Source organism: Scophthalmus maximus, chromosome 3 (assembly GCF_022379125.1).
Source record: "Scophthalmus maximus strain ysfricsl-2021 chromosome 3, ASM2237912v1, whole genome shotgun sequence".
NCBI classification, from domain to species: Eukaryota; Metazoa; Chordata; class Actinopteri; order Pleuronectiformes; family Scophthalmidae; genus Scophthalmus; species Scophthalmus maximus.
In genome coordinates this window covers 11,554,009-11,572,290 of record NC_061517.1, presented here as the reverse complement: position 1 = coordinate 11,572,290, position 18,282 = coordinate 11,554,009, and the positions used below count along the sequence as shown (strand labels likewise).

The following is an 18,282-nucleotide window of genomic DNA, read 5'->3' as shown; positions in this document are numbered from 1 at the left end:
CGCTTTACTAACGGGAGTGGGATGTGTAGAATGTCTGGATGAGACGAACATGTTAATAAAGTATTTTTCAAATACTATGAAAACTTACCTGGTTTTCTTTTTCAATCCTAAAATACAATTTCATATTCAGATACTTTAGCTGAACATTTCCAAAAGCAAAAGGTGCTAAAGGAGTACAAGTGATGCTGTGGGTTGTAGTCCCCCCCAGGTATGTCATGTCTTTAATTTGTTTTTCCAATTATAGTTTTCGAATATTCAAAGTGATTTCTGCCATGTTTTTTTCTGAAAATTTGGTAATTTGTTTGTTTTTTTGCTTAAGTGACCTTGCAGCACAACAGAAGCAAAAGTTCCCATTCCAGCCAACCTTTAAGAAAAGGTTAGTTTTGGGTTCCATCGGCCAAGATTGTGATCCGACCGTCCCAACTTCTACATAGAAATTCATCAGATTATGATTTTACATTAAATTGGATCCTATTCATTTCAAGATATTCAAATAAAAATTTTCATAAGGATTACAAAACATGGTTTTCCACATTAATATGAGTCACGATGTCATGTAAAAACATTTAAGCAAAAATTCTTACTGCTGACAGTTTAACACATTCATGGAACAACCTCAGTGACAAGGTATTTGTAATACTATATTTCTTAAAACGCATTCCTTCAACCTTTAATACTGTTCATCAATTGAAAAGATTCAAGACTAGGAGAATCTCAACAACATACATATTTGTCATTTGGATAAATTGGCTGTATTTAACATTTGGTTCGAGTGAAAGAAGTTAAAAAAGAAAATAAAGTTGAAAACTAACAAAGTCCAATACACAGTCTGCTCTAAAGATAACAAGGACATATTATTATAATAATATATTTGTTCTTTTCAACACTGGTTGTGTCACACGTTTGTAGGCGTTTAACACAACAGACTTAAATTTTGAGGCATCACTACTGAAGAAATCTGCCTTAAACTAAACGAAAAGCAAAATGAATCCCTTTAAGTGACGAGGCAGAACGTTAGGGTTCTCCTTTTTGTTCGCTCCTGAGCTCAGGATTCCAGGCACTGCTGAACAACTCTACAGTCACCACTGTCAAGAATAACCCTTTATCTTCACTGTTGATTTGAAGAGGAGCGAGCGTCGCCAATGTAGCCTCCATTGTGTCGACAGTAGTCGATGAAGCTGCAGACGAGCGGGCAGGGAGAGAACGACGTTAACAGGCATTGCTCTCGAATTGGAATTCAAACAGTAATACGCTGCATGTGTGCAGTGACCGCAGACCATGTGACATACCGTTTCCAGGTGCGATCTGTTTTGATTGTGTTGGGGTTTCCCACCACGATCAGCAGGGCTTTGGCCCGATTCACAGTCACATTGAATCCCTGGAGAACCAAACGAGAGTGTTGAGCGTGAGCGTACAGGGGGGCGGGCACATGTTTGCGGTACATACCTTGTTGTTGTTGATTAAGCCCATGTTGAACTTTCTGTCTGTCTTTGCGTTAACGTGGCTGCTCCGGACTATCGACACCAGGATCACGTCTCTCTCCTGACCTTGGAACTCCTCCACCACGCCAACCTGACAAACACACAAACACACGAGTAATCACCCTGAAGACACGACCTCCTCTGCGTTTCACCTGGTGGTAAGGTGAAATATTGTCACCTTGAGCGTGTTGATGTCCTTAACCTTGTGGGCTTTCCCAACTTTTTCGAGAGCCCGACGGATCTCTTGCACCTATATAAAAGCCAGAAAAGAAAAAAAAACGCTGCAGATTTTTAATCTACATGTAATTTCATTTTTCACTTTAATGTGTGTGTGTTGAACTGAATTCAATCGAACCTGTTGTCTGTAGGGGCTGATGATACCAATGTCTTTGGGTGAGATGGTCTTGCCCTGCGTCTGCAGCAGTTTCTTCACGTAGTCCATCAGCACCGTCACCTCTGTTGTGTTGAAGAATGAAGAACTGCTGGCATCACGCTCGTCCTGACCGGTGACCTCATGGAAGATCACTGGGAACTCCTGGAAGGTACATACACACACACACACACACACACACACACACACATTACACATTATATATATATATATATATATATATATATATAAAGAGGTGAGGCAAAATGTGGCCTTGTCATAGACATACAAATGGATGTGGTCACCTGGTCCGAAAAAGTGAAGCCAGTGCCTGAAGCCTGTATTATCTAGAATGACCAGCAGAGGGCAACGCCACAACTTGCAAAAAGAAGTCAGTTTCTAAAGAAGTCTGAGACTCGATCTGTAGTTTCTTCAACACAGCATGATGTTCGTTTGGTAAATGATGGTTCCATTTTGAGTAAAATAGACGAGTATGCACGTGTAGGTGGACGAGCCACTCCTCTAAATATGGATACTTCCGGTTTAAAAAAACTAAACAAGATGGCAATGGCCAAACTGCTAAACTTGAGGCTTCAAAATATCACAGTGGGTTGCAACTCAGGTATAATTTTTGTGTTTTACTGAAATCTGATTTCTTCTTCATTTTCAGCTGCTATCCTCAGTGACGCGTTTCATTTGCAGTGAACACCCTAATTCATGTTAATGATATATTTCCTTTTTTTTTATTATCCAGAAAAAAAAGTTTTTTATGATAAAACTGCATCAAAAATATCAGTATTTGTGGTCTGAATCTTAAATGTTCTTAAATGACTTTAAAGTTGAAAACAAAAAGATATTCAGGAGCTGCTGGAACCAGAAAGTGTTTCAGCATTTCTGCTTTTAAAAAATTACTAAATATATTAATAGATTATCAAATTAGTTCCTGATTATTTTCATTAACCAATCAATATACGACCGATTGTTTCAGCTCTATATTTAGTAATAACCGCGTGAATCATTACCTTCCGTGGGAGGTGTTCCCATCTACAGTAAGAGTTTCGTGAATTTTCATCCGCATGACACTGCAGTTCATTATCATAAAAGAGCTCTTTGGGAATCTCCAGTATGGCAGGGTGGGACCTGAAAAGGGAAGGGGAAAAAAAACAGAACAAAAGATGCAATCAGGAAAAACAAATACATAATATCTGCCAAGCAGTGACCTTTGACCATAGTTGACCTGTAGTTGCGCAGCAGTTTGGTGACAAAGCGATTGTTGAACTTCCTGTTCCTCTTGTCCCTCTGGTACAGAGAGAAATTATTCATCAGGCGCTCCAGGAAGGAAACTCCTGCAGACAACACAGGCGTTCAACTCAACTCATTTTCAGTTTAGTTTAAAAGTGAATTTTTGAATACAAGCTTCCTCGTAACTAGTTGCCACAGCACGTCAGTTACTCAACATGGCTGATTGCCACGTGTTAAATTCATTCAATGCTAAGCAAGATTTTTCTTTTTTCATATGAAATACACACGTGAAAATGTACACTCAAGTTTAAACACTTTTTCAACTGCAAATCAACAAAATCACAAAGCTGTTACTGTGTCACGCTGTGAGGTTACACATCTATATGAACTTATCTCTGTAGATCTATATTTTCATTGTCTGCTGCCGGCAGAACCTTGTCTCCATTTTTCTAACGATAGATCTGCTCTTTATTTACTCGTTGCCATGGTGAGTGTGTATCAGCGCTCCATTGATGATGCCTTTATTTCATTCTCCACTAAGGGTCGATCAACTCAGATAAAGAGTTCGGATTTTTGGCTCGAGTTCCTTAAACATGCTTTCTTTTTATCTTTGATTTATTCAAACTAAACAATGTACTTACCCAGGCCAAATTTCTGAGCTGAAAAGTTTTTGATAATGGGTCCGAGCTGCTTGGGGTCTCCAGCCAGAACAACCTGACCAGTCTTTGAATCAAGCAGCCCTTCAAACCAAAGATGACACAAATTAAACAACACATTAAGCAAGTTCTGCATGATTAGAGATCAGAATCATGCCTCTCAGCCTTGGAGTTAACTTCCACGTCCGTCCAAACTCAAAAATAATATAATCAGACAAGCTTGGGCAAGGCGGAGGAAACATAACCCCTGCAGCTATGGCTGTCGCCGGTGCGAAGGCATAAAGACGCGCTGCTCTTTGTTCCCTTTACCTGCCAATGGGATTAAACACTCGGTCTCCACAGCGTGTCCTGCCTCGTCCACAAACACGTGAGTGAAATGTCCTTGACGGATGCGTGATGTGACCAGCCTGCAGAGATCAGAGACACGGCACATGGTAGCAAACTTACTCCCACACAAGTTCCCCGTGTGGAGTTGACGGTTGGTATTTTTGGATGAAAATCTGATCAGGCTGTCGTTCACTACCTCCCAGCAGTGAACAGGGTGGTAACGATGATCCTGTACTTCTTCAGCTCCTCTTTAGCATGAAAAAAATATTTCCCCTCCTTCAGGTTAGAGCAAGCCTGTGGAAGTATCACAGTGTCCGTGAACGCAGACCTCAAGACAAGAATCCAACAGCACCAAACATGTACATCCGAAAAAAACACCACACACTGAAGCATCAAGCAATCCCAATCACTCGGGGTATACCAGGGCACCCGGTAGTTACCTTTAACTTTTCAGGGATACAGTCTGAGTCCCAGCTTTTGGCGTACATGCGCAACACTTTGCCCTTATCAACATGGTCCACAATCTTCATGCAGAGCAGATCAGCAGCGCTGTTGCAGGAGGCGCAGGCCAGGATGTGGCAGGAGGCCTGGGTCAAGTCTATCTGCTTGATAGCCTCCACCAGAGTCACAGTTTTACCTGAACGGATGAACCACCAGAATTAATTCACGCCCAATACAATTTCGGCCTTGTCAAACATAAATTGCTTAAATGGTTCAACTCTAATAAGGAGGAGGACGCGGGCACTTGCTGTACCTGTCCCAGGTGGGCCAAACACCAGGTAAGGGGCGGGTTTGGACGAGCCGGCTACAATGTGTTGAACTGCTCGATACTGCTCGGGGTTTTCCTTCAGCTGCGCGTCAAACACACTAGGAAGACAGAGGAACAAAGGTATGAATTACATGGTTTGTGTTTTAAATGACATCATGTGAAAACTCTTTAAAATGCCTCCATTAACCATGTACAGAATGGATGGCATCTAGTGCATATTTCATATTAAATTCATCCCCCTACACGAGTTGGATCAACCACGAACCACTTGACATTCATACATTCATGCAGTGGGAGCTAACACATTCACTGTGTGCACAGATATATACAATCTACATCCAAGCATGTCTAACCTGAGGTTGGGAAGCTCAGGTTGTTGAGAGGAGTAGGGAGGGGGAGCAGGGAACAACACCTTTCCCAGTGTGTGTTTAACTGCAAGGATAACTGCTCGGTGCTGAAGCGCCAGAGTCAGGCGGTTCACAGTGAAGCAGACTTTGAACATCATGCCATCTTCGAAATAATCCAGCAAACTGCAAAAAATTCAAAGACAAACTACTTAAATCTTCGATTTCTTTTCTTCTTTGTGAAACACCAGTCAAAGAAATCTAAATCTTTTGAATAATTGAATGTGACCGTGTTGCGTCGGGCTTACTCTGAGCGAAACTGCAGCTCGATGCTGTCCAGCTTCACACTGTGGACGCAGCCATGGAAGTCACGGTAGCCGTACACCGACATTGTGTATCCTGTGGGAAATACACAAACCTCAGCCCCGTTCAGCAAAGATGAGCAGTTGTTAGACACACCTGGTACCTGGCCGATGAACAAGAGCAAGGAAAGGAGTGAATTATTATTATGCCAGTAAATAATGCCGGTTATTTACGTATGCGGGACTGCCCTCCAGTGGCTCTAATGAATCTTTTCTGACAAGAAATTAGTTGTGTCTGGTGATGGCTCTACTTGCTGTGATGCATTGTCTATCCAATTTAATTTTCTCTCAATTCACTCCCTTTGGGCCAAGTTATTTAACAGTGCGATGTTTCATTCGATTATTACGCATATGAAACTCAACCCTACTTGTCCTACAAACCATCTGACTCAGTTAAGTTATCTTTCCTGCATAGTTGCCGAGGTGAAGAGGGAGCTGAGCCACAAGGCAACGCTTTCTATTTATTTCGGAAATGCACAAGAAAATGCATGGCCGGGTGGATGGATAATTGTTTTGCTCTATTCCTTAAAGACTGAAGTCCTTATTATAGGTCCTGAGCACACTCAAAGCCAAGATCTGCCTCTTAACTTTCTGACTCCGTTTTTTAGATGTGAATGTGTTGTGTTTGGTGTAAGGAGGTGCCAACCTGTGCCTGGCCTTGTGATAAGATGTGACCTGAGACAGTCTCCACTCTCATGGAAACAATAACAATCCTTAAATTTCTTACAGTGACCTTGACTTGTTATCTGCTCCCTCCCACGTGCTGCAATACTGATTCCCGTTTTACCCTGTTTTAACTTCCCTTCGCTGCCTGTGGGTTTGAGAACAGATTTTGAAACATTGGTCGTGACTTTTAAGGCACTAAGCTACTTGGCTGAGCCTCTAAGTCTGTACTCACCAGCCCCAAGCTTAAGATCTTCTGATAAGGCCCAGTCAAGGCTGAAGACCAAGGGAGAACTTTCAAAAACCTACTTTTACCAAATGGCTTTGAATAATGTTATCTTTTTAATTAAATTTCTCTTTTCTCTTTGTTTTTTACCATTACTTTTAATGGTTTGGTGTGTTATTTCAGGTGATGACTTTAATTTTATGTGATGTATCATCTTTGATTTTGATTGTTATGGACAGATTTGCATGAGAACTTAACCACGGTCAGCAATGGCAACAGGTGATACAATTTTGGGAGAGATCCAGATCCGGATTTGGATCCAGGAATTTCTTGAAATATTCTTCACCGTTGCTAGGGGGATTGCTCAGCCTTGGCGAATGTCTGTGCGCTCTCAGTGCTCGTGTTATTATTAGTTACTTAGATCTTATCTCTTTTAGTTACTCCTCTTGTCCATGAACTACTGATGCAAGGTAGAAACAGACGCTTGCCGGTGCAACTTAAAACAGTAATAATGAACTACTAAAAGTTGAATGTGAACAAGTTAGGAACAGCCTGTGTATGTGGGGAAGTGAATGAGAATGAGCGTCACACATGTTTACCTCCAGCACAAGAAGATCACTGTTGACCCTGTCTCTGAACATAACAGCGTATTTCATGTTTCTGTTGGGGATGTTGTATTTAATCAAGGCCCGATTCATCTGTTGCTCCTCCAGCTCAAGCAGCAGATGAAACTTCTCAGAGTAGTTATTCCATCTCAAGGGACTTTTCAGTAATCCGAGGAGACAAAAGGAAAATAAACCAATCATGTCAGTGTTTATGCTGTAGAACAGAAGCTGAATAGCATTATACCATCAACGTGTTCACACTCAAAATAAACATCCATTTGTGTGCGTGTGTAGTATTCTCACAAATAGGCCAGCGAGAGTGTTAATGGAGGGGTGATGGGAAAGACTCGAGGGAGAAGAGTTCGTATAACCAAGTGATGACAAAGAGGAAAAGCAGGGAAGAAAAGAAACAGTAGTAGAAGCTTGTGTCAAAATGATCTTAAAACCGCACAAACAGTAGAGGTAAGAAAAAAAGAAAAGAAAAAAGAAGGCTTTAATGGAGTATAATATTTAAAGGACGACTTGTTACCCTTGTGCCTCCAGAGTCTCCGCAGGATGAAGTTGTATTTGTCCGGGAAAGGCTGCTCTGTTCGGCACAAAACGTGGCTGACGGCACATCGGGTTGTACCAATGCTCCCGAGTTGTCATCTGTGCAGAGAGTCGCTTCATATTAATTTTTTATCTTAGGATGACTCATTTCATTTCTGAGTTATTATGTTATTGGCAGTGGTGGACAGTATTTAACCTGTATGTCTCCTGTATGACACATTGCTGTTCTTGCTTTAAAAGATTGAACCTCAGAAAATGTTCCATATTTTTTGCAATTACAAGAAGCCGACATGTTTTAGTCTGTGAATAGCAGAACTTTCCATAATAATCTTGAACCATTTAATTCAAAAATGCAAGAGGAAATATTTACCTGACAACATCTTACACTTTTTAGACGTGCAATGATAAAAAAAACCAAACAAAAAAAACCAAAACATTTCCTATGTCTTTCATGTTGGACACTGTCTACTGCATATTTGTAATAGTTGATGAAAGCAACAATGCAGCAATGACCAATGCAGACGTCCACCATATTGTTTACAGGATGGAACCGTGACAGCCCAACCACGGGCCCTGCCACCGCTTCAGGTGCAGCCGGTTGAGCAGTCATTATTTTACTAATATGATAAAACCATTTTTTTTTTCTCAGCCAACACTCCTTTGTGCCGTCAGTTAATGGTTTTGTATAGAAGCTGGTCCTATTAGGCTAGTTAAAGATCATTGTGTGGTTTATTAGAGAAGTCAATGATTATTAACATTTAAGCAAAAAAACACAAATTAATTACAAATCTCTACATGGTTTCTGTGTTGTTCTAACCTGACATTGACGTTTCACTTGAAACGTGTGCGGAGAGCAGATCAGTCGAGGAACATGGCTCTGCTTCATGCCTGAGTTGAGACGGGGCCAGACTGTGTTGCTGTTGTATAGAACATGGTGGATGATACTGGGAAACACTAAATGAAGGAAGAGTCTGACCCTCCAGTGTCATTTCTCACTGATCAGCTGAAGGAACACTAATAATAATAATAATAATAATAATAATAATAATATCATCATCATCATCAAAATGGCCGACTTCATGTTGGTCTAATGGCGGGCTGGGACTTTTGTAGGTCTTGACATGATACAAGTGCATTCCAAATTTCGTTTATCTAAAGCTGGGGACCTGGACTTTGAAATGTGGTGTGGGGCTTCACGGAGTCATTTTGACACGCCCCTATCCTCCAGACCCCTACAATATTACATTTGTAACCAGTTCTGATGCGTCTGCACATTTTCATGCAAATGAGGAGCACGTTTGGCGCCTCAAATTAGCGATTAATTTGCATAATGCTAATAATAATAATACTTTTTTGCGATTACAATAGGTCCTCACACTGATGTCGTACACTCGCTTGTTATATTCTCAGGCACACCTGCAGAATCATAAGATCATTATATATTGTTTTACTTCAATGTCGAGCGAATGAAAACATTTCCTCGATCGCAGGACGACGGAATTTCGTTTTTTTGTTTTCACGTGTGTTTGTGTGTCGTTAACGGGAAATGATCTCGTTGTTGCAACATGAACTAATGCGTTATAACGGGACAGCTGACAACTTGTCCCTCTCTTTTTTTCTGAATTGGCAACGACGCGTTTTCGTTATTAAAGACAAAAAGACAAAAAAAAAAAAAAAAGACATGTTGCGGAGAATTTCACGCCATTTCTGCATCGTCGATTTTTGAAAGTCTGTTGATGAAGTTTACCGCGGTGTTAAAAACGAACATGTCCCGGTGCGGTCTCACACGGGCCCGACGCGGCGCGTACCTCGGGACTAAAGTCAGCCATTCGGTTTCCTCACAGGCCTGAAGCACAGCCCGGGTGTTTGGTCCGAAGTTGCCTGAGAATATGACGAAAAGAAAAAACACCTAAATATTCTAATGCGGAAAACACATTAAATAAAACAACCCTCTTGGACATCAGGAGGATGATCAGGAACAACACGCCCACCTGTCGATATCTCTCTTCTTCTTCCCTTCAAAAACTCAAAAAATTCGAATCCAATCTGTTCGTTCGTCAATAATGACGAAGAATGATCCAGAGTTAAATAAAATAATGATGATAGAAAGATCAGCTGTTTAATAACGAAAGCGTCCGATTTCCATCTCGCACCCGACAGGAAATCCCCCGGTGAAGACTCCGACTTTACGGTCCTGTGCAGCCCGTGTGGGCGGTGTCTCTCTGTCATGACAGACAGGAAACGAAACTCAAATGTTTGAGTAGGATGAGTCAGCGTATCAGCGGATTTTAACTGTTCACCTTTGCCTTAAAAACATTAGTTTGGCAACGTTAGAACATACACATTTAAAACGAACTGTATGAGAGTATACCCTGTGTCGTGTATGAAATCTGGAATGTTGTGTACACTTGAGAAGTTTCTACATGTCCTATGTGCAGTCGAACAGAGGACAGTTGTATGTCAGCATGTGGCAGCTGTACAGGCCTATATGTAACCCGTGTTGAGCACTTTGAAATAAATCACGAGCTGTAAGTGTTGCCCATGTCACACCACGCCCCAAGGAGGGAGGGGGCTGGGCGTGGCGTCTATAGGCTTTTTAGAACTTCAGACATAGGGATATGTCTGAAGTTCAAGGGGTAATAGTGGAATGTCAAACCAATCACAATGTAAGAAGGGAGGTCCAGGGGCGTGGAAAACCACCTGGACCAAAAGTAAATAAGCTGGATGATCAGAATGTGTATTTAGGATATATCATGAAAATGTATGATTAGGTCAAATCAATTCATGTTTATATATGATTTACACCTGATAATTAATGATTCATACATAACTTTCCCTGTTCTACTCTGATAGGGGACAAAACATATGCGTAAAGGGAAATGGATAGACACGAACGAGCACTTCTTAATATTGTGATTAGCATATGGATTTGCATGAGTTTGATTTGGGAGGAGGAATGATATGGTTTATTGCGAAACACCTCTTCTTCATGCACCACTACACCACTGTGTGTAATACATGTGCCCTGTGTGGCACAGTGCCTTATTTATTTCTTTATTTTTTTGGTCAAGGCTCCAGCTGCATCCTGACAAGTGGCGCAGAGCGAGGGGCTAGGTAGGTTTTTTTGTGGTTTTCTTTACTTTAGGGTTCAGAACGTAAATCAGGTCGAAGTGCAAAAGGGGAAAAAACATTGAGAGTCAGACATACACGGGAACATGTTGTGGAGAAAATACTTTTACACTCTATGATAAACTTTGTACCTCAACATTAATTAACTATGTGTGTTGTGGTTAACTTATATGCCACATAGACAAATGGAATGTTAAAATAGAATGAAAAGATTTACACTCATGATTGTAAGAGTTTAGTGTGGCACTCAATTCCTCGGGGAGATAAAAGCTGGGTGAGTAAAACTTTCCAGGCATTGTCCGAGTCTGAAGGATGAGCTCCTCACCATAAAAGTGTCAAGACTAAGATTGGCCAGGCACTGCAACAACTTTCTCAAACCTGGACAGGCTGATGTTCTGACATGATAAGAAAAGTAACAGCAGGACGTGAACTGACTTTACACCTTTTGGGGGGCAGCTTGGCTGTGAAAATCAACGGGAGAGATGGACAAGATAAAAATGTCATGGAACAGAAGGGAGGAAGAGAGACAGAGGAGGGAAGGGAGAGAATGAGACAGAGAGAGGCGATGGGAGAGAGAGAAAGAGATGGAGAGAGAGGAGGAGGAGAGGGAGGGAGAGAAAGAGACAGAGAGAGAGGAGGAGGAGAGGGAGGGAGAGAAAGAGACAGAGAGAGAGGAGGAGGAGAGGAAGGGAGAGAAAGAGACAGATAGATGAGGGGGGAAGAGACAGAGAGAGAGAAGGAGGAGAGGGAGGGATAGAAAGAGACTGAAAGGGAGGGAGAGAAGGAGACAGAGAGAGAGAAGGAGGGAGAGAAAGAGACAGATAAATGGGGGGAGACAGAGAGAAAGAGGAGGAGGAGAGGGAGGGATAGAAAGACAGAGACAGTTAGAGAAGGGGGTACACATAAATTGATTTGCACACATAAATCATAGAATGTTTTAATGTCATGATAATCAGCAGTAAAGGTGCTTTGATACCTTTAAATCTGCCTGAGCTTACAGCAAGGACAGTATTAGTCTTTCTTACCTGTAATGCTGAAATAACGTTGCCACTTTCAAACGGACTTCAGCTTTTTGACAGGCCTGCTGAGCCGTCTGTGCTTCCTCATCAGATGTTTCTGTGGTCCTGTCTGCTGGTCAGACTGCACTGGTGAAGTGAGCTCATCTGGTCCTGATGGAACAGAGAAAAAAAGCCCCAGAAAGGATCATAAACCCACTATCTAAAGTAGGAGTACCCTGGGCCTGGTTGAATACGTAAGTATCAAAGAGTTAGGGTAAAATCATAGAATTATTATTATAGAAAAATCCAGTGTCCTGTGAGCTGGCATTAGCATTTCATCATTCACGACAAGGTTCTTGCTTTTTCATAGCTTTCCGTTTAATGCGATGTAAATTCTTTCCATCGTAACACCTAGATTTTTAGAACAAGTTGGAGCTCAAAAATGAATTACTGCAAAGCAACAAGCACTCACTCCTCCTGAGACAGTGTGTCTAGTAACGACCACCTGACCTTGCTGTCAGTACAAACCCCACTAGAAATAACAAAAATAACATTTATATAGGTAACAGCCATACACTCTTTCCTCATTTCTTCAAATTTTATAACGTCCAGTCTAATTCAATGCTAAAGAGCTATGGAATTACAGATAGCCATAGTATTTGTAATGGTATATTTGTAATGAATGAAGTGGACTGAGGAAAAGTAGTGCTGTTTTAAAAGTAAAGGATGGTCACACACACCACAAACACTGGTTTGATCCAACTCTCTTTTTTCCCCCTTTTACTCCAAATTAAGTTAATGGATTTAACATGGCATCATGCTGGAGTGCTTATAGGCACTTTACTTCTAGTACCTCAAACTTTGGCACTTTCAATAGAACCCTGATTAACATAATATGAATCATTATAGGCACAGTTGACAGGAACACAGTGATACTTACCAGTTACAGTGTTGTATCACTGAGATTGCTCTTAGCAATGAAAAGTGCTCTATGAATTTAATTTATTATTATTATTATTATTATTATTATCAATTCACAAGTATTTACAAAGTCGTTAGCCTGCTACGTGCTGTAGAAGTGCTTCTACGTGCTGTCGCCGCTAGGTGGCGGTGAAAGCGCTGGTTAGCTAGCTTCAACATATCCGCGTTGGTACTTGGCAGAGACGCAGCAGGAGTAAGAGACTGGCTTCAATTTCAAGAAACTGCGCGAACACACAGCGTACCCGGGTGTCGCGGTGAGTCCAACGCGGCACGCGTGTTATTCAGTCAAAAGTTGCTAATGGACAAATAGCTGCTGAGCTAACAAGGTTTAGCACACTGGCTAGCTATTGATGCTATCTCAACTGTGCCAGTAGGTGGTAACATTTAACAAACACATTCACAGTCAGCTACTTTGTGGGCGGACAACGCGGGGGTGAGCCGCGAGGGGAAGTCATTTAAAGTTGAAATGTTGATTTTAACATACACATTGACATCGATGATTGTATCCCAGCAACCGCAGCGTCAACGTAGTGTCAGTGACGCGCCTACTGTGGGTTGTGGTCGGTCTCGACGCAGTGTTTTTTCTCTGCTCTTCCTCACGGAAGCTTTTCTCCGATTAGCGTTGCTGTTCGTGGCTGCTTTGCTTTCGCGGCTCGTGGTGAGCGGTTTGTTTGGTGAGGAGACACTCAAATCACTAGAGAAACTGTATTCGTCATTACACGGGAAGTTTGCGCAAATTAGTTTGCGCAAATTAGTTTGCGTTGCGGCCCAAATGGTTAGTGCGCATGCGCGGAAGTGAGGCCCAGGCTAGTTCCCGAAATTATCCGCCACAGTTAATATTCATGCGAAGACACAGAGGTGGAAAATACTTTTGTGTAATTTATAAGTTAAAGTATTAGTACAATTTTAAAATTATAGCCCAGTGCAGCCTAAATCATGCCCCTAAAGCAACTAACTAACTGACTCTTCATTATAGATTGATTGATCGATTATTTTCTTCAGTAATCATTTGCAACGCTGACAGGCGGCATGCTGCTGCATAAGGGTACTAATGTACTCATCAATATTACTAAAGTAGTATTGAAGACTACTTGACTGATAGCACTAAAGGACTCTTATAAATAAAGTACATTTTAAAATGTCTATGCATATCCATCTTTACCAAAATTTGCCTCATATGTCAATAAAGTATGTCTGATTCTGATTTTGATCTCCAGAAAATAGAAATGTGTCAAGCACAGCGTACTGGTGAAAGGCATTATGAAAAACTGTGTCAATCTGGCACTGCCTTAGATAAAACGGAAAATGATATTATCTAAGAAACCGAGGCCAAACTTGAGTATGTGGAGAAAATCAAGCAGTCATCGTTTTTTTGTAACTTTGTTTGTTTGTTTTATTTGAGCTGAAGGTCTTTTCTTTTCTGATGAGTCTCAGGGACCACAGACATGACAAAGAGCGAACACTTTGTCTTGAGCAGGGAGAGCTATAATGGTGGTTAATGACTGTAACAACTGGCTTGTGTTTGACCCATGTTTCAGTTTTTTAAAATTTATTATTATTTTTCTACATTTGAACTCTTGCCACTAGGGGGACACCAAGACTTACTTTTGCTCAGTCTGTTTGCAGACACCGATGACTGTGTCCATGCTGTCATTTGCATATTTCTCATAAATGTTCGTAGATTTACAATTTTAACTAAATGTACAATATGGACTGTTCTATCCGTATCATTTTGCTGTCATCAAATATGTTTTGATTTAATTGGGTCTCTTGCACAAACAGTGAGTCTGCAAATGCTCTGTGCTCAGAATAACCGTAGCACAGTTTTTATGGAAGCACTGTGATATTTATGTAGACATTCAAATTTGCTTTGCTGTGATACATTTATCATATTTGTCAAGTTTTTCCTATTTATAAAGAGATTAACAGATACTGATCTAATTGTTTTACAGAAAGTAACAAAATGAGTGACATCATCACCGAGTTGTGAAAATTAACAGTAAAAAAATGTCGTTTTGAACTGTAGGTAGAATGCAACAAGTCATCCGAAGACATCATCTTTGGCCCTGTGAAGTTGTCAGGGGCATTAGTTTCACAACTAATTGATATTTCATACAATTAACAAAACCAAACAAAAAAATCTACTGATTATTCAATTAATCAAACAATAATCATAAACATGTTGCAGCCCTACATTTGATAGTTTTAGCCCATATTTCAGTTGCTAGATTTCAAGATGTCTTAATTGTCTGTGTTTGTGCCTGCGCATGTTTGTGTGTCTGTATGTGTGTGTATCTGAGCGTAGGAGGTGTCTACAGATGACTCTGAAGAGAGTCTGGAATTGGCCAAATTGAGGATCAGATGGCCGGAGGGGGGTCGTGTTTGTTTGACCCAAAATCTTCAGAACAACCAGAAGTGTTTGTTTATCCTGATCAGTTGTTAGTGCTGCACATGTGTCTGTTCGTGTGTTTATGTCAGCCTTCTATCCGTCTGCCTGTCCATGTTTGTGTTTGAATCTGAATTCTGTCACACTGCGTGATGACTCAGCCCATCCCGATTGTCTTACTGTACCATCTGTCCTATCTAAGCAGACAGTGACTCAGCGATCATCATGCTGTCCCAGTGACCATGACCCCACATGAGCCAGAATCTTACCCAGACAGCAGAGTTGGATTGTTTCTGTGCCTGTGTGTGCATGTGTGTGTCAGTGACCCAGAGAGACAGCAGGGCCAAGAAATGACTTAAACAGCTACAGCTGCATTTCCATGGCAACAGGGTGTTTTAATGGAGGGACATTATGGGCTAGAGAGCAGGGTAATGACCGCTCTGGCCGTCGGAATGCCTTGATCTTATCACCATGGCGAGAGGGGATGCTCCCACTTTCTGATGGTCTAATAGCCCCTGCTCTAATAGACAGGCAGCCCGGGCCACTGAGGTCAGCCGGAAACACAGGAATCCCCCTCCCTCCCACACACACACACACACACACACACACACACACACACCAAAAACATAACACCGCTTTGTCAAAGGAGCTCGCCTCAACTGTGTCCATTCATCTGCTGATGTTCTGTGTATCTGGTTAAAGGGTCTGACCTATTAAACACGGCCTCTCTGTCAAAAAGGCGGGATTTAGCAAGAATATTTGTGAAGGAAATGTAACCAAAGAGCAAGAGGAAGAAACGAGAAAATGGATGAGGAGAGAGCAGAAGAAAGATAAGAGCTCGTTGAAAAAACCTGCCCGCAGAAGAATGGCCTGTCACTGCTTTGGCACCCTTACAAACTCGTATTCACACACCCTCCTGCGTCTCGCACAGCGCGGCAGAGTGTATACATGGACAAATCCTATAAGTCCATTTGAATACCGCAACAGTCTTCCTCTAATCTGTTTGTTTGAAATTTGTGATGAATCTGCAGTTTCTAGCTGGACCCAACGCAACCCTTATCCGCACCTATTTGTCCGTGTTAAGGGTTGAGCTGTTTCGCAGCGCGATTGGTCGGATGCCAGTGGAGGAGTGTGTGTCTGTGTGTGAATGTTGCTCTTTATCTCACTCAATGAGTGAGTGGAGGTTGGCTTTAAGGCTATCTGTCCCTCTCAGACACCCAATCTGTCTCTGTCACTGTGCAGCCTGTGTGCGCGCGAACACACACACACGTACATGCTCGCAGACACATACATTGATGATCCAGCCTCCTCAGCAGTATCTACGTCAGATGCCACCATACTGTGTATTTGGTGCCACCCAGGCCAAACGTGACAGTAAAAAACGAACTTAAGTTTGTCAGCGTAGTTGTAATCAAATTAAATAATCCTGATCCAACTTCCTTTTATTAAAAAGCCTCTGTTTCCTTGTCCCTCTCTGTTATGCCAGGCAGACAGACAGTGCTCAGGGTGAGAGCTGAGCCTGCACTGAAGTGTCCCAATGAGTCTACTGAAGTGGACTTATCTCCTACCACACCGTCTCACATCTCACTCTCTCCTGGATCCAGACAGGGCTGAGCGCCACACTCATCCTGCCCTCCTCACACCAGAGAGGCCTCTCTCCTCTGGGCTCAGTCCCACACTCAGCCCCCAACTCAACCACACCACCCTCCTTACAGTTGGCAGAGTGCTGCATGAAGCTCACGGTAAGGAGCTTGTGTGTGTGTGTGTGTGTGTGTGTGTGTGTGTGTGTGTGTGAGTGTGAGTTTGTGAGGACTGGAGAGTTGATGGTGATGATGTCCACAGAAACATCGATGCCATTGCTTAAGATCCTGCTACTTATGAGTTGATTGTGAAAACATTCGATCAAGAAAGTGAGGCACATATCTTGAGTTTTTGAAACATAATTTTACAGACATATTTAGACCAGTATAGTTATTCTTGCAGTTTTTTTGTCTTGTATATTATCCCGTTAATTTGGTCCATACCTGTTGTTCAGCTGCAGTGTGCAGTTATTAAAGACCAATGCTATGCCAACTACTAACTGAAATGAAATATTTACACAACAGAGATTCACTTAGTGTAAATCACTAATAATAATAATAATAATATATTTGATTTATAAAGCGGTTTTCATGCACCCAAAGCGTTAAATACAGTGATCACCAACAAAATGCTATTTGTGTCATTCATGTCCGATAGTCCAGCCCCACAGTGCTACACACTACTATTCACAAACATTAAAACTAAAAATTAGTAAAATCATTGAAAATAAAAACAGGAGATCAATCAAAGGGATTGTATACTATAAACTAAAAGTAGTGCAACATATTAAACAAACCAGATTAAATAACTCACCACATGCTTTTTAAACTTGTTTGTTTAATCTGTGCAGAAACCAAATGTATGGGAAATTTGGTGTCACAGTGAGGTTGCCATGCAACAAGCGAAGACTCCACGAAGGTGCTGCACCCAGCCAAAAATGAAAACCATGTTGATTTAAGACTTTGGTTTTTCTATGGTGTAAACAAAAATAATAAAATGTGATAATTATCTTTAGAGGTGCTGGTAGGCATATTTTGTTACCTTTGTACAGACCCAGGCTAACTGTTCCCCTCTGTTTTCAGTCTTTAAGCTAAGCTAAGGTAACAGGCTGCTCGTGGGCGCTTCAAATTTGCCATACAAGAGTGGTATTGATCTTCTCACGTGACTTCCTGGAAGAGAGCTAATGAAGTGTTTTTCCCGTAAACTCAAACTTAGGGAAAAAAATCACGTGGAACAAGGATGCATAAAGTAAGAATTCATGTTGTATTCCAGAGAATTTTGATACACAAACACTTGGCTTAGACACACAAACAGTGTTGACAGTGAAGATGTGCAAACCTAAATACTTAATGCTAGAGCCATCCAGTGTAGCATACAAAGTGCGTCAGACCACATTTAGTGATGCGTCTTGATGTCTCTGTATGAGAACCAAATGGGCAAATTGCAGCATTTAATTTATTTGTGTTTGGGCGAGGACCTCACGTGTCGCTGTTCTCACTTATATTTTTCAATGTAAAGTATAATCCCTGCAACAGATCTCTCATTCGTATTACATACATGTTGTAGAAATTTGTCCACAAAACAGTCTCTCTTGTTCAAGGGGGGAAGAGCTA

At 41.5% G+C, this 18,282-nt stretch overlaps 1 protein-coding gene and 2 long non-coding RNA genes across 3 annotated transcripts in view; 1 reads left to right on the top strand and 2 right to left on the bottom strand.

Moving 5' to 3' along the window:
- Positions 1–623: 623 nt before the first annotated feature.
- LOC118316692 (putative helicase mov-10-B.1) lies at positions 624–9,452 on the bottom strand. Its single transcript, XM_035644774.2, has 18 exons — positions 9,403–9,452; positions 8,412–8,511; positions 7,575–7,693; positions 7,040–7,202; positions 5,498–5,655; positions 5,199–5,375; positions 4,831–4,943; positions 4,517–4,713; positions 4,273–4,370; positions 4,059–4,156; positions 3,735–3,833; positions 3,089–3,197; positions 2,874–2,991; positions 1,837–2,016; positions 1,660–1,731; positions 1,447–1,572; positions 1,290–1,378; positions 624–1,178 (listed from the first exon to the last, which is right to left on the bottom strand). Exons 2-18 carry the CDS (start codon positions 8,478–8,480, stop codon positions 1,109–1,111), a joined length of 2,055 nt encoding a protein of 684 aa, XP_035500667.1. The 5' UTR covers positions 8,481–8,511; positions 9,403–9,452; the 3' UTR covers positions 624–1,108.
- Positions 9,453–11,064: 1,612 nt separating this feature from the next.
- On the bottom strand, positions 11,065–13,463 carry LOC124849880. Its single transcript, XR_007030473.1, has 3 exons — positions 13,187–13,463; positions 11,749–11,892; positions 11,065–11,184 (listed from the first exon to the last, which is right to left on the bottom strand). It is a non-coding gene; the product is annotated as an uncharacterized LOC124849880 (long non-coding RNA).
- Positions 12,839–18,282, top strand: part of LOC118316724 — a 43,343-nt gene continuing 37,899 nt past the window's right edge. The window contains exons 1-2 of the long non-coding RNA XR_004795247.2: positions 12,839–12,956; positions 16,575–16,830. This is a non-coding gene — a long non-coding RNA (uncharacterized LOC118316724). The remainder of the gene's footprint in view (positions 12,957–16,574; positions 16,831–18,282) is intronic.